General features: G+C 44.2%; 2 protein-coding genes across 4 annotated transcripts; one reads left to right on the plus strand and one right to left on the minus strand.

The window, feature by feature from the left end:
• The first annotated feature begins 1,352 nt into the window (after positions 1-1,352).
• GPR75 (G protein-coupled receptor 75) lies at positions 1,353-5,277 on the plus strand. 3 transcript variants are annotated; one of them, XM_077334333.1, is made up of 3 exons: positions 1,355-1,880; positions 1,979-2,134; positions 3,120-5,277. In XM_077334333.1, the coding sequence occupies exon 3, from the start codon at positions 3,216-3,218 to the stop codon at positions 4,857-4,859; it is 1,644 nt and encodes a 547-aa protein (XP_077190448.1). In that variant the 5' UTR covers positions 1,355-1,880; positions 1,979-2,134; positions 3,120-3,215; the 3' UTR covers positions 4,860-5,277. The 3 variants fall into 3 exon arrangements, with proteins under 3 accessions (XP_077190454.1, XP_077190448.1, XP_077190437.1); XM_077334339.1 differs by lacking the exon at positions 1,979-2,134 and having other exon boundaries at positions 1,353-1,880; XM_077334322.1 differs by having other exon boundaries at positions 1,355-2,134.
• Positions 5,278-12,814: 7,537 nt separating this feature from the next.
• On the minus strand, positions 12,815-16,299 carry LOC143835908 (toll-like receptor 2). Its single transcript, XM_077334352.1, has 2 exons — positions 14,241-16,299; positions 12,815-13,245 (listed from the first exon to the last, which is right to left on the minus strand). The coding sequence occupies exons 1-2, from the start codon at positions 15,078-15,080 to the stop codon at positions 13,153-13,155; spliced, it is 933 nt and encodes a 310-aa protein (XP_077190467.1). The 5' UTR covers positions 15,081-16,299; the 3' UTR covers positions 12,815-13,152.
• Between the last annotated feature and the right edge of the window lie 4,463 nt (positions 16,300-20,762).

The following is a 20,762-nucleotide window of genomic DNA, read 5'->3' on the forward strand; positions in this document are numbered from 1 at the left end:
TCATCTTTGGGTTCCCTAATCAGTATTACGAGAGAGGAAGTGTTATAATCCTTATATAGTCTCTACAATTCAATAACACTATTTGGATAGGCCCAGCTGGAGGTCCAAATTTCTTCTAAACTAAAGCACATGCCCTTTGTTAGCTGCAGCCAATACGGCAGCTGTGGCTGTTCCTAGAAAAATATGATCGCACCACAATGAACCATGCTCTGATTACATCTCGGTTAGGTTGTAATGGCTGCCTTTGAAAATGGGCTGGGATACAGGGGTCCCTCCAGTGCTGAAAGAATTGCATCTGCTGCCCATTAGATTCCAGGTACAATTCAAAGTGCTGGTTCCTACTTTTAAAGCACTAAATAGCTTGAGGCTTGGGCACTTGAGGGTCCACCTCCTCCCATACTGTACAACTGCACAAGCCCCGATTTCTATGTTCCTATCTTCAGAGATAAAGTGGGTGTTAATCAAAGGGCTTCTTCAGCAGAGGCACCTCACGGAATTCCCTTCCCCTTGGGTTTGCTGGGTACCTATGTTACTTTTTGCTAGCTGTCAGGCCAAATTGTTCTGTTAACTCAGTATTAAAGGGGCTGATTTTTAACACTATTTAATCTGAAAACTTACTTTAATTTGCCAATGGTTGAGGTTTTTTTATGCTGGATTTTAATTGTTGTTGTTAGTTGTGAAGTCATGTCCGACCCATCACAGCCCTATGGACAACGATCCTCCAGGCCTTTCTGTTCTCTACCATTCCCAGGAGTCCATTGAAGTTTGCACCCAACTGCTTCAGTGACTCCATCCAGCCACCTCATTCTCTGTCGTCCCCTTCTTCTTTTGCCCTTGATCGCTCCCAGCATTAGGCTCTTCTCCAGGGAGTCCTTCCTTTTCATGAGGTGGCCAAAGTATTTGAGTTTCATCTTCAGGATCTGGCCTTCTAAATTAATACTTTTAATGTTTTTTAACCATTTTATTGGCTGCCTTGAGCAGGTTTCTGGAGGGGTGGCATAACTTAGAAATAGACAAACAGGTGAGTGGAGAAAGGATGCAAGGAAGGAAAACCAGCACTCCCCAACCTCCTTTATAAAAGCACAACTGGAACAAAGTAGTGTGCCTGTTTTTAAAGTAGTAAAGGAGGCCAGTTCGAATATATACCCTGGATCCAGAAAGCTGCGGGGGGGGGGGGGTACCTGAGTAGTTCCTGCCTTCCCTCCAATAGCCCCCATCTAGGGCAACTGGTATATTGCCTTAGAAAAAGGAGAGTCCATTTAGCCATCATGGCCAGTAGCCGCTGGAAATTCTATCTGTGCTGGCAGGGGCTCATGGGAACTGTAGTCCATGGACATCCGGAGGACCACAGGTTGACTACCCCTGCATCACTGCAACCGCTCTTTTGAAATAGCGATTCCCCCTCAACACTCCCCACCCCGTGAGAGGCTGGCGGGGCCTGCCCTAGTTTCCGACGGGCCAGCTGGCGCCGTGCAGCTGGATGGGGCTGTAGGTTAGGCCCGGTTCCTGCGCAAGGCAAAGCAAGACATGCTCCCGTGGCGGCGTTTGCAGCAGCGCTGGCCGAACAATTGCTGTGCGGTACGTGCGTGCCCGCCCGCGCCAGTTGGGACCGTGGCGGCGGCGGCGGCGTCGTTTCCCGCGCGCGCATTCGTGTGCCCGGGAACGCCGTGTTGGCCGCCGCGATTGCACGCTGCGGGTCGGCTAACGTCCTTCGGGAGCGCGGCGGCGGGTTGGCTGCGAGGAGAGCCAGGCCAGCCTGCCTGGCTGCCTGCGCGACGTGGGGGAGCGTGAGGAGGGCAACGGAACGACACAGCCTGCGAGGCGCACAGCGGCAGCGACGCCTCACGACCGCCAGCCCTCCAGCCGGCGCCAAGCGGCACGTGAGTGCGCAGCGGCGCGGGGGGCTGGCTCTCCGTCTCCCGCCCTTTCCTCCTCTCTCTCTCTCTCTCTCTCACCCCCCCCCCCCCCCCCAGCGCAGGTGGGAGACGGCGACTGCGAGCCGGGCCGAGCAGCTCCCGCACGTCGGCGATGACTTCAGCCTCAGCCGCCGCTGGAGAGCTCCGCAGCTCGGCCAGGGGATGCTCGCTGCCTCCACTGACCGGCCAAACGCCCCTGCCGCGGTGGCCAGCGCTTGGTAAGGAGCGGGATGCGGCCGGGGGACAAGGGGGGAGCGTCCCAGGAAGGGCTCGGAAGGCCAACCCTCAAGCCCGGCCGCGCGGCGTGCGCCCCGGCCACGGACCCGCTGCCTTTCTTCTGGCGCTGGGCCGACGCGCACCTGCGCTCTGGCGGCCAGATTCCGGTCTCCTCCCTCGCCCCCCACCCGCCCCTCTTGGACTCCGAGGCCCCAGCCGCCTCCCTCCCCGCCCTTAATGGTGCCGGATGCATTAGGGATGCGCGGGAAGTAGGAGAACTGGCCAGCGCCCTGTTGCTAGGCCAAAATTATGCCGGTCATTGTGGGGCAGGGAGAAAAGTGGTCTCTGTGCAGGCCCTAGAGTCAGACACTGTCTGGTGGGGCTAGCTGGCCAGTTAATTGGGGATCCTTCTCCCTTTTTGCTGGTGTTCTCGGCCATATCTGTTCACTTGGGTGTATTTTCAGAAGACATTGCTTAATTCCTTCCATGATAATGGGAAATAAAGAGCTTTAGACCAGAAGGTAGCTGGAGATGCTGGGAACTGCATTTGGAGCGAGAGGGCACATGCAAAGCAAGTGTTTAGAGCTCTTCCTTCTGCTTGTCTTCTTGAAAGAATAAGGGACAAAAGTATTTGTTGCACTGGTTATAAAGGCTAAATATGTGGCCACTTCAACTTTAACCACATATTGTTTTAGAGGAAAGAAGGTGATAGCATGTGGCTAGCGAAAAATGCATCCAAGCGAAAAGCTTCTTGCTTTGTTTTATCAGACCCAATTTCTCTGTCGATTTTTAACATTAGTGTCTCAGATTTAACCTGTTTTCACTCTGAAATAGCTCCTGCACTTTTAAGAAGTGCAGTAGAATATGCAGATGTGCTTTTCCATTTGTGGTATTACACAGCTACTAGATGAGGTATAAGCTTTCATGTAGATCATGTTGCCTGTTGACTTTATTTTTGGGTTGGGGGGCTTGTCATTGTACTAACAGGCTCCACCCGCCATGGATCTCGCTTGTCGCAAACTCTAAGGTGAGGTGCTCAGTTCCAACTACCTGCTGAGATAGCTGAGTATTATTTCCTCGAGGATGAACCTGACAGGTCGGGCTGAGACAAAGTGGACAGACCAGCCCAACTCCTCATCGCAGCTGCCACCCCGCTCCTGGAGCAGCAATGAAACCTTTTCTTTCCAAGGAGATATCCAGGAGATTATTCACACGGCCACTCTGGTCACATGTACATTCCTCCTGGCTGTCATCTTCTGCTTGGGTTCCTACGGCAACCTCATTGTCTTCTTGTCATTCTTTGACCCGGCCTTCCGGAAGTTCAGGACCAACTTTGATTTCATGATCCTCAATCTGTCCTTCTGTGACCTCTTCATCTGTGGAGTGACTGCCCCCATGTTCACATTTGCCCTCTTCTTGGACTCTGCGGCTGGCATCCCTGATGCATTCTGCTTCACCTTTCACCTCACCAGTTCCGGTTTCATCATCATGTCGCTCAAGACTGTTGCTGTGATTGCCCTTCACCGACTGCGCATGGTCTTAGGGAAGCAGCCCAACCGGACTGCTTCTTTCCCTTGCACCCTCTTGCTTACCTTGGTCCTGTGGGCCACTAGCTTCACTCTTGCCACACTGGCAACTATGAGGACCCATAAATCCCGCCTGTGCCTTCCCATCTCCGGCCTAGTCAGTGGAGAGGGAAGGATCATCCCTTACTTGTATGTGATTGACTTCATTTGCTGTGTGACGGTGGTTTCAGTCTCCTACATCATGATAGCCCAAGCCTTGAGGAAAAATGCTCAAGTCAGGAAATGTCCTCCCGTCATCACAGTGGATGCCTCTAAGCCTCAGCCTTTCATTGGGCCACTAGTAACGGGGTGTGCTGAAGGGGTGCAGTGTACCATGCCAGCTCTGTATAGAAACCAAAACTACAATAAGCTGCAGCATGTCCAGACCCATGCATACATGAAGAACCTCAGCCAGCTGTCTGCGCCAGCAGCCAGCAGATTCCAGCTGGTATCCATGGTTAACTTGTCCACAGCCAAAGACTCCAAAGCTGTAGTGACATGTGTGGTGATCGTCCTTTCTGTCTTAGTCTGTTGCCTCCCTTTGGGTATCTCCTTGGTGCAGGATGTCTTATCCAGGAACAGTGGCTTTATCCTTTACCAGTTTGAATTGTGTGGATTTACCTTAATTTTTTTCAAATCCGGATTAAACCCTTTCATATATTCACGCAACAGTGCTGGGTTGAGGAGGAGGGTGCTTTGGTGCCTCCAGTTCTTAGCCCTGATATTTTTTTGTTGCAAGCAGAAAACTAGGCTCCGAGCTGTTGGCAAAGGGAGCCTGGAGGCAAACAGAAACAAATCATCCCATCATGAGACCAACTCGGCCTACATGCTGTCTCCAAAGCTCCAGAAAAAGTTTGTGGACCAGGCTTGTGGCCCTAGTCATTCCAAGGAAAGTGTACTGAGTCCTAAGGCTTCCAGGGGCCACCAGCATTATGGAGGCCAGAGTAGCTCTACTCCCATGAACACCCGCATTGAACCTTACTATAGCATCTATAACAGTTGCCCTTCTCAGGAAGTGAGCACTCCAAATTCCCTGCAGCCGGCCAACTCTCCGTTTGGCTTTGCCAAGTCTTATGTCGCCATGCACTACCACACCACTAATGATCTGGTGCGGGATTTTGACAGCACTTCTGCTAAGCAGATTCCAATCCCCTCCGTGTAGCTGGTGGACTGACCAGTGTTTTGCCAGTGCCACAAGTCACATCCAAAGTACGGTTTCCTGCCACTCTTATTGCACACTGCGATACATCCCCATCATGCTTTGGGGTGGTTTGGCTTCTAGTCGACTCGGGGAGGTTTTGTCTGTAGACTACTGAGCAGATTGCCGCCAACATAAAGGCTGGAATGTAGAAGTAACAGCACGCATCACAGCCAGGTCTCCAAGCTTCCCTGTTCCTGCCAGGAATGTCACTTGTACCTTAGCCAAACACTGGCCACCTGTGGTCCACCACTTCATGGAGCGTCTGTTTCTTCTTTTTAATGGTTGCCTGTTGCTCCCCTACAATTCTCTTATACCACCGAAGTATTATTGTTTGAACTGCAGCACACAATATTAAATCTGCTTTTTTTGTGCATCAAAATTGGTTGCCAACTACAAAACACCAGTTTATCCGTATGTACGCAGTGGTTTTATAACTGAACTGGGTATTAGGCTCACCGTTTGTGCAGTATTTTCTTAAAAGTGCACAGTTTTGGCATTAACAAAGATGGCTACCTTTTAAATTGTATATATTATCCATTCAATGCACATTTTTTAAAATGGGCTAGAGGTGGGTGTAGACTTGTGTTGATAGTACAGCATATGTGGTGGCAAAAAGCAAACAAACTAGAAGCACTGCCTGGAACACAGTTTGTTTAAAAGGCAGTGTTTTTGCTGTAGCTGTGTTTTTAAAGAACTCCAAATGCAGCCTGGCTAAGTAGCAGTTTTATAGAAGCAAAAATTTAAAACCAAGATGCTGTATTATTGCTGCAGGAAAAACATGTATGATGATTTCAAAGAACTGTGGGCTTGGAACTATGGATACTAGGGAACTGAAGCTGATCTCATCCAGTCCTTTGTGCTCAGGCAGGATCTTCTGTAGCAGCTTTGTGAATGAGTCCTTCAAAGTTGATAAGTCCTCCTTGTGCATTGGGAAGCCTGCTTAAATATAATGATAAGAAAAAAAAACATGTTAACAGCCTGAAAGACAAACATTTTCTGATTTGAAAGATATTACTGTTTGGGGGCTGTTTTTCATTCAGTACAGGCCACCAAGCCAGTAGTTAATTACAAGACTCTTTTCTGTTTTACCAGCCACTTTGCAACAGTGTTCTCATCATTCAGTTTTCAGCATAGCACATAAGGAAGTTGCATAAAATCTGACAAATCCCATAGTAAGGAAAAAATTTAGTGGGAAAAATATCCTTAAGACAAATTCTGCATCCTGCAGAATTCAGAATATGACTAACGGGTTTTTATGAATTATCTTCGGCAAATGAGGCGCTTGAGGATGTTCAAAGCATTTGACATACGTTGGATTGAATCTTGTCTGGTCCCATCCTGCTGAACCTCCAAATGCTGCCCCTGGGGAACTGAAGGACTAACAAGCACAGTATGGGAGAGAGGTGTTAGAAAACTGTGGTGAGAGGGAGGAATCAGCAACTCTCCTCCCCCCTAAAAAAATCCCTTCCTTCAAAGGCAGTCTTCCACAGGATCCAACCCATACCTTCTTGAAATCATAAGAGCAACCCTGCAAGGTAAGCCAGTATTTCCTCTCTATTTTTCACACCAGATACCTGGGGCAGGAGAAAAATGGCTTACCTATAGGGTTGCAGAATTCCAGGTGTGGGATGTCTCCTGGAATTACAACTGATTTCCAGACTACAGAGATTAGTTCCTGTGAAGAAAACAACTGCTTTAGATTATGAGCTGGTGTAGTGGTTAAGAGCAGTGGCTTCTAATTCGGAGAGCTGGGTTTGATTCCCTGCTCTTCTACATGCAGCCAGCTTAGAATAGTGAAAAGTGGGGTATAAATAACAATTCATTATAACCCACAAGGACCCCTCCCTTCTCCAAACCCTACTGTTGTCAGTAGGGATGCCATTCTACTGTCTGCTGCTACTCCAAGTGATGGGGGGGGGGACCTGGCAATGACACTATGCCACTGTTTCCAGGAAAACCAGGAAGTGACACCACTATGATATGCCCTCTAACATGTCCTTTATCCCAGCCTTCCCAGGCTCTACCGTATGAAATCTCCAGGAATTTCCCAACCTGGAGTTGGCATCCTATCTTACCTAAGTCTATTTTGTGAATTCCCTTCAGAAGTAAGATCTGAACCAGTGACTTTCGGATTTGTATCTTAGTGTGTTTAGCACCTAAGCCTTAGGGTCTAAGATATGCTTGCTAGTAAGTTCCTTCTTGATCCCAAATATGGTAATTTGATTGCATGAGAAGTTATAGTGGGTCTAAAAATACATGCTGATGCGGAGAGGTCATTGTAAGTCATTGTGAAATGGCAAAACCTTAAATACTAGTGTATGTGAATTGAGTGGTTTAATGTGTTTTTAATAAATTTTAAAAATAAGTGACTTCAGTCATCCAGATTCTTGTTACTGAAAGTGATTCCATTTATTTATTAACTGATGTTGATTTTTGTCTTCATATAAATGAACAATTGGGTAGAAAACTATGTACATAATTTCCCTACTTTTAATAAATAAAAGTGTCAGGTTTGTTTGATTTTTTTGAAGTGAGCACCAATTGTTTTGGGAAGAGGCACTAATCTACACAGAAACTCTGCAGATGATTAGACCAGGGGTAGTCAAACTGCGGCCCTCCAGATGTCCATGGACTACAATTCCCATGAGCCCCTGCCAGTGAACGCTGGGAATTGTAGACTATGGACATTTGGAGGGTCGCAGTTTGACTACCCCTGGATTAGACCCTGATCTGGATAGCTCAGGCTGGCCCAGTCTTGGAATCGAAGCAGGGTCAGCCTTGGTTAGTATTCAAAAGACAGCTGTTTTTTTGTACCTCGCTTTTCACTGCCTGAAGGAGTCTCAAAGTGGTCTACAATGGCCTTCCCTCCCTCTCCCCACAACAGACACCCTGTGAGGTAGGTGGGGCTGAGAGAGCTCTGAGAGACTGTGACTGGCCCAGGGTCTACCAGCTGGCTGCAGGTGTAGGAGGAGTGGGAAATCAAACCCAGTTCTCCAGATTAGAGGCCACCACTCTTAACCACTACATCAGGCTGGAAGGGAGACCACCAAGAAATACCAAGGTCATGCATGATGCACAAGCAGGCAATGAATGGCAAACCACCTCTGAACGTCTCTTGCCTTGCTAGGTTGTCAGTTATAACAACAACAACAACAACAACAACAAAAGATGAGTTTCGGTGTTGATTGATTCTTTACCCTGTCTCTTGACAGGCAGGAACTGTTGCTGATCTGTCTGAAGTAGTTAAAATATTTAGAAAAAGAACTATGTAAATGCTTTTTTTGTGCGGTGAGAGCCATGGTGAGGTAGGGTGAACAATTTTTATCAGGAGCTTTATAAAAGTGGTCTTGGCTATAGCCCACATTGATGTAGGGCTCACTACTACAAAGATGGCAAACCTGGATGGATTGTATTATATTCTGCAGTTGATAGCTGTCACGACTGTTCGTCCAGTCCCCTTGCCAACCCAAAATTCCCTCCATATAGAACATTAGCCTGTCAGGGAGAATGGTGGCCTCCTAGCTTTTTCACAGGCATGTTAATTTTGATGTGTAGGGTTTGTTTTTTTTGTTTGGGGGGGGGGGGGCGGGTTGCATGGAGGTGCTTTCAATCATATGGATTTACCCCCTTCCCCAGCACTATTAATTGGTACAGAAACTTCTAATTAATCTAGGTCACAATGATATTTTACCATAGCCTTCTCTCATTTCTTCCCCTTCCCTTTCCCATGGGATAAGTCAAATTAGCATCATTCCTACAATGTGTTACCTGGTAACAGGCCTGTACCACATTTAGAATCACACAGAGTTGGAAGAGACCACAAAGGGTCATCCAGTCTGTTATGCAGGGGGTTCCAAAGGTCCCCCAGTCCAACTGGAGTGTCTAAATTCCACTTATTAAACAAAGGGTTGCACAACAAGTTCTCTTATATCATATTAAAGGTATTAATATGGGAGCATGTCAGCAAAACCAGCTCGAAGTTAACACGGGCATTTCCCCTTATGCCCTTTCTGCAACCACATTATCCTCCCATTGTCTGAGAAACAGGGGCTTACAGGCTATGCCCGTCCTCCTTAGGGGTTAATGCCTTTAAAAAACCCAGAAGTTAGTCTATCAAAGGCAAGAAGATACATTTTAACACCTATTTGTGGTGAGCGTATAGCTTCCTGCCTACTCTTAGCTCGACATCTATTTCAGAGAAATGAATGGGTCAAACTATTGACCAATCTCCTGAAAATGAACCTCTGTTTTTAAGAAACATCTCTGTGTTGCAGCTTTTGAGGTATTTAACTTTTAGTCATTAAACAATAGTCATTAAACAATGTTGCATGATCATCTATTTTATGGTCTGGTTCCCAACCTAGCAAGCAAGCCTTTCTTAATTACAGGTGTGACAGAGTGTGGAATGAGACCAGTCTCCATGGGTCCTGCAAAAAGCTTTCCATTCTCTACTTGTAAAAAGAGAGAATTCACCTCCTTATTTATACCACAAGCAAAGTGAATTTTTACAATTATTGATTCTCATCACAAGTCCAGCCCCCCTGTTTCTTGGGGGGGGGGGAATCATACACTCCTGTGTGTATATATGTAATCATACACTCCTGGGTATATATGTGTAAACCCAGCATGTGGACGAGTGTGGGTGTTCTTCCCTAGATATGCTAATCTCTGTATATCCAGGAAGTATTTTACATAGGAAAAGTGCTCAAACCCTCTGTTCTTGAGGCTCCATTGACTACTAGGGATAATACTGGAGTGGGAAAGGAGATGGTAGCAATTGCTGCTTGCCCCCTCTCCTAAGAAATGTTAATTATTGTAAGTCTTGGGAACTGAGTGGCTGGATACAGAGAATGGCTGAATACAAGTAATAAGTTCCAGTTTTTTTGTAAAATTTCAAGAATCCAGTTTCTATTCTTGCACATTAGCTAGAGGCTCAAAGTTGCATGATTATACATAACTCTCAATTACTGATTATCTTTGCTGTGTGACCATTGTTATTATAAAATACTTAGAAATACTGCTATTAAAAACACTTTAAAATGGAGTAGCACAAAGAGCTAATTTTAAATGATTAAAATCTGGTTGAAGAGGTGCAGAAAATTGGCCTGTAAATTATTCCTGAGTAATTTAGCACTGAAAAGCTGTTTTTACCCATTGCTTTTAATTTTTTTTTAATTCCCAAAATATTCCCAAGTGCTGCTGGTCTAGATGTTTCTTTGGTAGTTATGTTTTTAAAAAACCCTCTCCTATGCTTTTGGAATCACAAAAAAGTAAAAATACTTCTAAAACTTCCCCCCTTAACACATTCTATTTAATATATACTTACTATACGGCTCTATAGTAAAGGGGTCAGTAATTCTGCTTGCCTGTGATATTTTGAAAAAAAAAAACTGATTGCGTCAGTAAAATGTTATGGATTTAGTTAATGCGAATGGGGAGGGGAAATGAATTCCGAAATCAGAGGTACTAGTGAGGTCTTAAATGACCCCACAGATGGCGAAAACTCTTAATTTGTCAGCACCCTAACCATATCCTGTTACAACAAAAATAGAGTCCAATGGCACCTTTAAGTCCAACAAAGATTTATTCAAGGTATGAGCTTTTGAGTGCATGCACTCTTCCTCAGACTAAATGAACAACCATCATAACTGTTAAAGGTGCTATTGGACTCTGTTTTGATTGTGCTACGTCAGACCAACACGGCTACCTACTTGAACATACCCTGTTAGTACTGATAAAAATCAAATCCTTCATGCAATTTCATAAAACCAAAAAGTAGTGAAGGAAAAAAAAAGAGTTCTATAATCCAAAGTAAGTCAGGCAACAAAACTTCTGATTGAAGCAAACAAAAAGGTTATTTTGTGCAAAACAGGGAGATCAAAAGCAAAGATGGCTTAAATCAGTGATTGCGGCCCTCCCAGGGCTTTTACAGTATCCATCATTCATTGGTGCATACATAGATGTTGAGTTTCTAGGATGGTATTGGGTTGGTCAGCTACCAAGTCCATTGTCTGAATTCTGCTCTGATAGGTTGATAGAACTCTCACTCTGGTGTCAGAGCGATCAGAACATCATTTCCAGGCCATTCACGTGGGAATTGCACATCGTTTGGTAATTGCACCTCCAAGTTGGTAAGAATTACAATATGAAGGAACTGTGATTAGTCTCCCTAGAAACTAATGTGCTTCTTTATGCTATTGCTACCGTATTCCATGGGGTATGCAGTATACGTTCTGTTTCCAGGGTGTTCACAGTGGCTCATCCTGACCTTCCAGGTGAACTTTGGCAACTTTGGCCAGCCTGGGCCAGAGTACATGCTGGTTATGATTTAACTTAACTATATACAAGTGACATTGGTATTCTGACTAACTATGGCCCTAATAGGAAATAATCCCACAATTCTACAAGGCTAACTTTTCTCAAATATCTTCTCTCAGATTTCTTAATATGATGGTTAAAACTACTTAATTTAAAAAGCTTTTACCTTCAGGTTATTGTGTGGAACAAAACGTCCAAGTCAGGGGTAGTCAAACTGCGGCCCTCCAGATGTCCATGGACTCCAATTCCCAGGAGCCCCTGCCAGCAAATGCTGGCAGGGGCTCCTGGGAATTGGAGTCCATGGACATCTGGAGGGCCGCAGTTCGACTACCCCTGGTCCAAGTAATGGCAGTGTTTTGGAATGAGCATTTGACAGGGATCAGTATGAAGGATGTCAGCCTCCAGGTGGGACCTGTGGATGCCCTGGAATCACATCATCTCCAGACTGCAGAGATCAATTCCCCTGGAGAAAACGGATGCTTTGGAGAGTGGACTTGATGGCAGTCTACTTTCCCAGGTTCCACTCTTATATCCCAGGAGTGTTCCAACCTCGATGTGGCAACTGTGCCCCCCCCGCCCCCCATCCCCCCTGTGGCCGGGAGATGTAACAGCCCTAATCATTACAGATCCATGGACGCTCTCCCTGTGACAAAATTAGGGTCCTATATAATTAGTCAAATGCTTTATACAGCTACATGGAATGGTTTAACCTTGCCTTCATATCAGGAATTAAAAAAAAATGAGTGAGAGTAATGAGAGCCAAAAAACAAAACATTCAACCAGGGAACTTTCATAGTAGTCTAAAATGGTATAACTCAGTTAGATATTTACAGTTTTAGTGAGGACTAGGCTTTGACCACTATACTACATTGGACTAGATGGTCAGTTCTATGACTCTATACACCAGAATGTGTATACACATTGAGCTAGCTATGAAATACACACCTGGCAGTACCTGGCAGATCTCTAGTGGTCAGTCAGAAGCTCTGTTGGCCCCAACCAATTTCTCCAAACACTTGGCAGGCATCAGGAAGGGGGTGTGTGGATACCATGGTGGCCAGAGGCACCATGTTAGGAGCACTTTGAATGGCAAGCACTCACAGCATGGAGGAATGTCAGGGTTCCTAAAACTCAAGTGCATTGTTGTTAAATAGCTGTAACAGTACTCAAAATGCCCAGCAGGATCAGCCCACATAATCATGTTATTTTATGCCATTAAAGGTTATCTGTAACTATATCTGAGCTCACATTATTTAGCAGGGACAAACAAGATGCACCTTGAAAATTCACATGCCAGAATTAATGGATAGTGGTTAGGAGTGTGGACTACTAATCTGGTATGCCAGGTTCGATTCTGCGCTCCCCCACATGCAGCCAGCTGGGTGACATTGGGCTCGCTATGGCACTGATAAAACTGTTCTGCCTGAGCAGTGATATCAGGGCTCTCTCAGCCTCACCCACCTCACAGGGTGTCTGTTGTGGGGAGAGGAAAGGGAAGGTGATTGGAAGCCGCTCTGAGACTCCTTCAGGTAGAGACAAGCAGCATATAAGAACCAACTCTTATTATTATTATTTCTAAAAAGTATAGATGACCGTAGTTCAACACAGAAATTGGAAACAGTTAAGGACCCTCACCATACTAATTTCTAATAGTAATATAACTGTAACAGAATTGTTAAAATAGAAATGCACATACTTCAGAACTAAATTTGCAAGTGATAATCTCACAATATCTGTTTAACTCATTTAACTATTAACGGTATCAGTACATTCATCTTAAAAAGTATTTCACTCATTCCAAAAGGAAACAAACATATTTCATAGGAATTTTTTCAGTGTTCCTCAAAATGTCCCATTCTCTCCCTTGGAAAATTTTTCAGTTGCAGCACAATGTCACCTGATAGCAGTGTGTGGAGTGAACGTCCCTTACTCATGGTCACACATTTCTTGGGTAAGGGAGAGTAGCCCTTGCCCAGCAGCTTCCTTGAGTGAGTCTTCTCTTTTCCCCTTCATGATTAAGCCACATGGCCTATTTCCTCACACCATGTAAATGAAAAACAGGGATAAGAAAGAAGCAAGAAGAAATCACATGCCATCACAAGACCATGTCATACCTTATGCAAATCTGGGTTTACCACTGAACGTATGCTTGGTGGGGACCTTCAGCCACTCCCCCCCCATTCAAATGTATGTGCACGATACACATATTAGCACAAAATTTATCTGCCCTTTGTTTATCCTTTCTATTTCCTATGTATCCAGAAAAACAACTTAAGGGGATAATCAGCAGGAAAGCTAATGCCTGAACTAGCTCAGTACAATGGCACAGAACATAAGGCATTCCATTGAAAGGGATGGAGCCCCATATGATATAACATGATGCTTTGTGAAGCTTTTTTGAGGTGTGTATGCAGAGTGACTGGCTTTTACAGTCCTTTTAGAAGAGAGTTGGTATTGTAACTTGGGAGTAGTTTTCTGTTCCTTTGCTATTGTTTCAATAAAGTAATGCTTTGACCATTTGCCATTATTTATTCTCTGGGCTGGTAAAAATGTTAAAGAGACTCTCTGCAAGCAACAGGTAATAAAAGTTCATTTTCATCTTTCTTGGAGTTTGAGTTCCATTTTTTTTGTCTCCATTTTGCAGGTACAGCTCATTTTCTGATGTCAAACCATTGGCTCATTGACAGTTTTCAGCACAGCAGTTAACTGGTGCCAGAAGAGCTTTTGTTTGTGTTCCTCTGGGCTCCATTTTAAGTAGGTTTTCCTTCTCAGTAGCTTCCGAAGCTTGCTGAACTTCTGTGGAATACTACTGGGTGGAAGATCTTCCAGCACAATCATAATGAGAGAGTCTTGATTTTCGTTAAGGACCCAGTGTTCAGCAAAATACAGCTCATACTGGCACCAGCAACTGTTGACAAAACTAGGTGACAGCACAAAAAGAACCTTGTGGCTCTTCTCAATGCAATAGAAAATGTTCCCGAGAACTGGGTGCCCTGGCCTGAAGTCTCTCTCATGGCAACATACCTTAAACCCACTAGTCTCCAGTTTTTCCATCAGGGTAGCTTTAGTCCATGGGGCATCATCTTCGCTGTATGAGATGAAGACATCAAATGGTTTGTGCTGTGGTCTTTTCTCATATTGTTTCCGCTTAGCCATGCACCAGTACCAACCCATCTTTACATACCAGAGTCCATCATAGTGCCAGCAAAGCACCATAATGGTGGATATAACCAAGATGGCCACGCTGGCAGTAATTCCCATTTGTAAGCCAAGAGAACAATGCAATAGTGTTAGGTTACTGTGTTCAACCAAAAGACCTCGCTTACCAGGTGGGTAGCTGCACAACATGCCTTCTCGGCCGTTTATTTGCACACGTGTACTGGAAAGATATGTGTTCACAAGCCAATATAAATCACAGCTGCAAAAGAAATGTTTTCCTTGGACCGTCAAAACTTGCAGATTTTGCAGACTGTTAAATGTCTCTTTTGTAATTATAGTAATAGCATTGTTGCTTATGTCTAATTCAAGCAATGACTGAGGAAGAGACCCTGGTTGTAGAAAAGAAATTTTGTTTCCAGACAAATTAAAATATTTCAGTGCTGGTAGAAATTCTCCTGTGTGATCTGAAAGCTCTGTAATTATGTTGTGGCTCACATCTAAGCTGGTGAGGAAAGGGAAAGAAATATTCACATTCAGTTGCATTATTAAATTTCCAGAAATGTTCAAGGATTCTATTTTTTGCTGTGCTTCCTGGAGAGGGAACACATGCAGTTTATTTTTACTAACATCAAGTTCTTTCAGTGAGAGTGGAAGATGCTCGGATGGAAGACGACCTGTCATTTTATTGTTTCGAATGTGTAACATTGTTTAATTGGAGAAATGGCTGATATCAATTAAACTTTCAGTGTTACTGTTGTTTAAATCCAGGTGCTGCAAAGAAGCTGGCAATGGAGGGAATGAATTCAGGGGGTTATTACTGAGGTCCAGAAAAAGAAGTTTTGCCATTGTGTTTGCAAACCATTCTGGAAGTTCTACAATAGAACAATTTGACATTTGTAGACGCTTTACCTGGTGGGGAAGGCTTTGAATGGGAGTCTGTGGGACATCAATCTGAGAAACAGACTCTATATAGAACCTTCCAGGCTTAGCTCTTAAGCTCTGGAGAAAGAAGCCGGACCCCAACGGTTTAGGTTTGTATATAAAATGGTTTCCTTGAATATACATCTCTTCTAGGTACAAAAATTTTCTACCAAATTCTTGTGGTATTTTGTTAATGTTTGTGAAAGATAAATCAACACTTTTGAGAGTTGAAGGGAGACACAGATTGTCCAGAGTTCTGAGTGGGTTGTGGCTAAGGTTTAAGAACAAAAGGTTGCTGGGCTCCAAATTAGACAGCGTGGTTCTCTGAGTACTATTGTTACTTATGTTGTTGTAACTCACGTCAATAGAGTGCACATTCTTCATTTTGAGGAGGAGGAGTGAAATCAGGGCATTGAGATCTATATTTATATTGTTGTGACTAGCATGGAGCTCTCTGGTTTGCTGCATTGTAGCTCTACAATGCCAAGAATCCATTTTCTTCTTCAGTTTGCTGTCAGAAAGTTTTCTGTTTGATAGATCCAGGACTCCTTTCACCAGAACCCCACAGCCATTATCCCTCAGTACAGAAGGTGGAAAAGTAGTTTCCCGCTTACCCCGTCTTTTGTGATCCAGAACACTCTGTTTCAATATTGGATTGATATTCAGAAGCCGCTTGTCTTCCGGCTGCTTCTCTGTTAGCAAGGGAGGCCGTGTTGTGTCCCACAATGATTGTTCAGTTTCTACAGCATCAGCTGATTTAGACTTTTGAGACAATTTCTGTTGAGAATTTTGATCAGACATTCCATGTGGTAGGTTGTAAAAGGAAACAGCTGTAGGTTCAACTTGAAAGTTCTGATTATGTGATGGATTTACACCTTTGGGACCACTTTGGACAGACCACCTCCTTTTGGTTAGATATTTAATAACATGAAAGACATTGAGGACTTTTCTTAGACTTTGTGACTCATATACTGATGAGCAATTAGAGGTTGTGGTAGACAGATAGATGTTATCATCTGGATGTTTAAATTTGCCTTCTCCGTTACATAATAGAATAATGAAATAGAAATATAAACCGCTGGTGAAGATTCTGGAAAAAGGAAACAAACACATTAATATTATGGGTTGGATCCAGCAGTCTTTAATTCAGTCTTGTTCAATTCTCTTACTTACCACAACAATCATCATAGCCTTTATCCATGCATGTCCCGTGACCTCCAGCATGGGCTTTTGAGTGGTCCTTCCATTTTCACTGGTGAACAAACCGTTTGGATCTAACCCTGTACCTTTCTGCTTAGCCTAACTTTGAAGTGATGTTTCCCTTAGAGACTGTTAGCCAGGTAGTGTGGTTTTTCTTGTTATAAAAATGAATCTTACGGTGCCACCCTGTCTTTTTTTTTTTTTAAAAAAAATTCAGCTTTACTCAGTACTGGAACCTTTTGGGAATGTGTTGAACCATATATTCTTAACAACCCCCCCCCAACAACCCCCCTGCCCTTCCTCAGAAGGGCACAAAAAATGAGGAATCAACTTTCTTTAAGCAAACCAGTGATTTCACAACTTCTAGTACTTAGTTCCCCCTTCAAGGATCGCTGCCTTGTTGTGGCAAGGGGGCTTGCGTAGTTCAGTGAAGCTATGAGCTATGCCGTGCAGGGCCACCCAAGACGGACAGGTCATAGCTGAGAGCTCTGACAAAAGGTGATCCACTGGAGAAGGAAATGGCAAACCACTCCAGTATCTTTGCCATGAAAACTCTATGGACAGTTCCAATAGGCATAACGATATGACGCTGGAAGATGAGCCCCTCAGGTCGGAAGGTGTCCAATATGCTACTGGGGATGAGCAGACGGCTAGTACGAGTAGCGCCAGAATGAATGAAGCGGCTGGGCCAAAGCCGAAAGGACGCTCAGTTGTGGAAGTAACTGGTGGCGAAAAGACAGTCCGATGCTGTAAAGATTTTTATTCCATAGGAACCTGGAACGTCAGATCCATGAATCAAGGCAAGCTGGACGTGGTTAAACAAGAAATGACAAGACTGAACATCGACATTTTAGGAATCAGTGAACTAAAATGGACAGGAATGGGTGAATTTAATTCAGATGACCATCAGGTATACTACTGTGGACAAGAATCTCGCAGAAGAAATGGAGTAGCCTTCATAATCAATAAGAGAGTAGGAAAAGCAGTCTTGGGATACAATCCCCAAAATGACAGAATGATCTCAGTTCGAATCCAAGGCAAACCATTCAACATCACAGTGATCCAGGTCTACGCCCCAACCACTGCTGCTGAAGAGGATGAAGTTGATCAGTTCTATGAAGCCCTACAACACCTTCTAGAAGCAACGCCCAAAAATGATGTGCTTATCATCATGGGGGATTGGAATGCTAAAGTAGGAAGCCAAAAGATAACCGGGATAACAGGCAAGTTTGGCCTTGGAGTACAAAATGAAGCAGGGCACAGGCTGGTAGAATTTTGTCAAGAGAATACAATGGTCATAGCAAACACTCTTTTCCAGCAACCCAAGAGACGACTCTACACATGGACATCACCAGACGGTCAACACAGAAATCAGATTGACTATGTGCTCTGCAGCCAAAGATGGAAAAGTTCTATCCAGTCAATAAAAACAAGACCAGGAGCTGATTGTGGTTCAGATCATGAGCTTCTTATTGCAAAATTTAGGCTTAAATTGAAGAAAGTAGGGAAAAGCACTAGGCCACTCAGGTATGAACTAAATCATATCCCCGACGAATACACAGTGGAGGTGACAAATAGATTTAAGGAATTAGATCTGATAGACAGAGTGCCTGAAGAACTATGGATGGAGGTTCGCAACATTGTACAAGAGGTAGCAACTAAAACCATCCCAAAGAAAAAGAAATGCAAGAAATCAAAATGGCTGTCTGAGGAAGCTTTACAAATAGCTAAGGAGAGAAGGGAAGTGAAAGGCAAGGGAGAAAGAGAAAGATACACCCAACTGAATGCAGAATTCCAGAGAAAAGCTAGAAGAGATAAGAATGCCTTCTTAAATGAACAGTGCAAACAAATAGAAGAAAACAATAGAATCGGGAGGACCAGAGATCTTTTCAAGAAAATTGGAGATATGAAGAGAACGTTTCATGCAAAGATGGGTATGATAAGGGACCAAAATGGTAGGGACCTCACAGAAGCAGAAGAGATTAAACAAAGGTGGCAAAATTATACAGAAGAACTATACAAGAGCGAGCTTAACATCCCTGATGACCACAATGGGGTAGTGACTGACCTGGAGCCAGACATCCTGGAATGTGAAGTCAAATGGGCCTTAGGAAGTCTGAGTAACAATAAAGCTAGTGGTGGTGACAGCATTCCAGTTGAACTATTCAAAATCTTAAAGGACGATGCAGTAAAAGTGCTACACTCAATATGCCAGCAAATTTGGAAAACTCAACAATGGCCACAGGATTGGAAAAGGTCAGTTTACATTCCAATTCCAAAGAAGGGCAATGCCAAAGAATGTTCAAACTACCGCACCATTGCACTAATTTCTCATGCTAGCAAAGTTATGCTCAAAATCTTACAAGCTAGGCTCCAGCAATATGTGGACCGAGAACTTCCAGAAGTACAGGCAGGATTTCGAAGAGGCAGAGGAACTAGAGATCAAATTGCCAACATACGCTGGATCATGGAGAAAGCTAGGGAGTACCAGAAGAACGTCTACTTCTGCTTCATTGACTATGCTAAAGCCTTTGATTGTGTGGAACACAACAAATTGTGGCAAGTTCTTAAAGAGATGGGAATACCAGAGCATCTTATTTGTCTCTTGAGAAATTTATATGCAGGTCAAGAAGCAACAGTGAGAACTGAACATGGAATCACTGACTGGTTCAAAATTGAGAAAGGAGTTCGGCAAGGCTGTATACTGTCGCCTTGCCTATTTAACTTGTATGCAGAGCACATCATGAGAAATGCGGGATTAGAGGAGTCACAAATTGGGATCAAGGTTGCAGGGAGAAATATCAACAACCTCAGATATGCAGATGATACCACTCTAATGGCAGAAAGTGAAGAGGAACTAAAGAGCCTGTTGATGCAGGTGAAGGAGGAGAGTGCAAAAGTTGGCTTGAAACTCAACATCAAGAAAACAAAGATCATGGCATCCGGCCCTCTCAATTCCTGGCAAATAGAATTGGAAGAAATGGAGATAGTGACAGATTTTATTTTCCTGGGCTCCAAGATCACTGCAGATGGGGACTGCAGCAAAGAAATTAAAAGACGCTTGCTCCTGGGGAGGAAAGCTATGGCAAATCTAGACAGCATCCTAAAAAGCAGAGACATCACCCTGCCAACAAAAGTGCGTTTAGTCAAGGCTATGGTCTTCCCAGTTGCAATGTATGGCTGCGAAAGTTGGACCATAAGGAAGGCCGAGCGTCAAAGAATTGAGGCTTTTGAACTCTGGTGCTGGAGAAGACTCTTGCGAGTCCCTTGGACTGCAAGGCGAACAAACCAGTCAGTCCTAGAGGAGATCAGCCCTGACTGCTCTTTAGAAGGCCAGATCCTGAAGATGAAACTCAAATATTTTGGCCACCTCATGAGAAGGAAGGACTCCCTGGAGAAGAGCCTAATGCTGGGAGCAATCGAGGGCAAAAGAAGAAGGGGACGACAGAGAATGAGGTGGCTGGATGGAGTCACTGAAGCAGTAGGTGCAAACTTAAATGGACTCCAGGGAATGGTAGAGGACAGGAAGGCCTGGAGGATCATTGTCCATGGGGTCGCGATTGGTCGGACACGACTTCGCACATAACAACAACAAGTACTTAGTTAACAGGCTTTTTCAGATGATTAGGCTTTACTATTTCCTTAAACTGAGAATTTATTTCCTTGTGTATATAACTGAAACACATTTTTCTTTGATCTTTTTCTTCTGGAGTTCCCCTGAACTCTCCCTGGTTATTAGAAAGCGGGCACTCTCAGCTTGTGCCACAACTTTCTACCTTCCTGGATAAACCAGTAACTTCTGAGGTGACTACAGTTCTACCTCACACACTTGTATTTTAGGAAGTACACCTCTGATTTTCCCTTACAACTAGGCAGGGTTCTTCCTGTCTTCTTTAGGAGGATTATCCTAGCAATTTGGCGTAATTTTGGAGTAAACACCTGACTATCCAAATTCTCTCTGCCAAAATACTGCCCTAGTTGACCAAACAAGGTGTGGATTAGCTGTCAATCAAAACATCAGTCTCTCACTAGAGATTCTTCTCAGAGGAATTTATCAACTAAGGATCTGTCAGACTTGATACAGGGTTAACCCCCCTGTCTTGTGTCTCTCTCAGCAAACAGCCAGGAATCTCCATTCCCACTGAGCCTTTCTGGTCAATCACAGGTCTCATTTCTCCACCACCTTCCCATTTTAATATTATAGAAGTAAATTTGAACAGCAAAACATAACATACTTTGCATAGAATAGATTCAATTTACAAGAAA

This window comes from Paroedura picta, chromosome 1 (genome assembly GCF_049243985.1).
Source record: "Paroedura picta isolate Pp20150507F chromosome 1, Ppicta_v3.0, whole genome shotgun sequence".
Taxonomy (NCBI): domain Eukaryota; kingdom Metazoa; phylum Chordata; class Lepidosauria; order Squamata; family Gekkonidae; genus Paroedura; species Paroedura picta.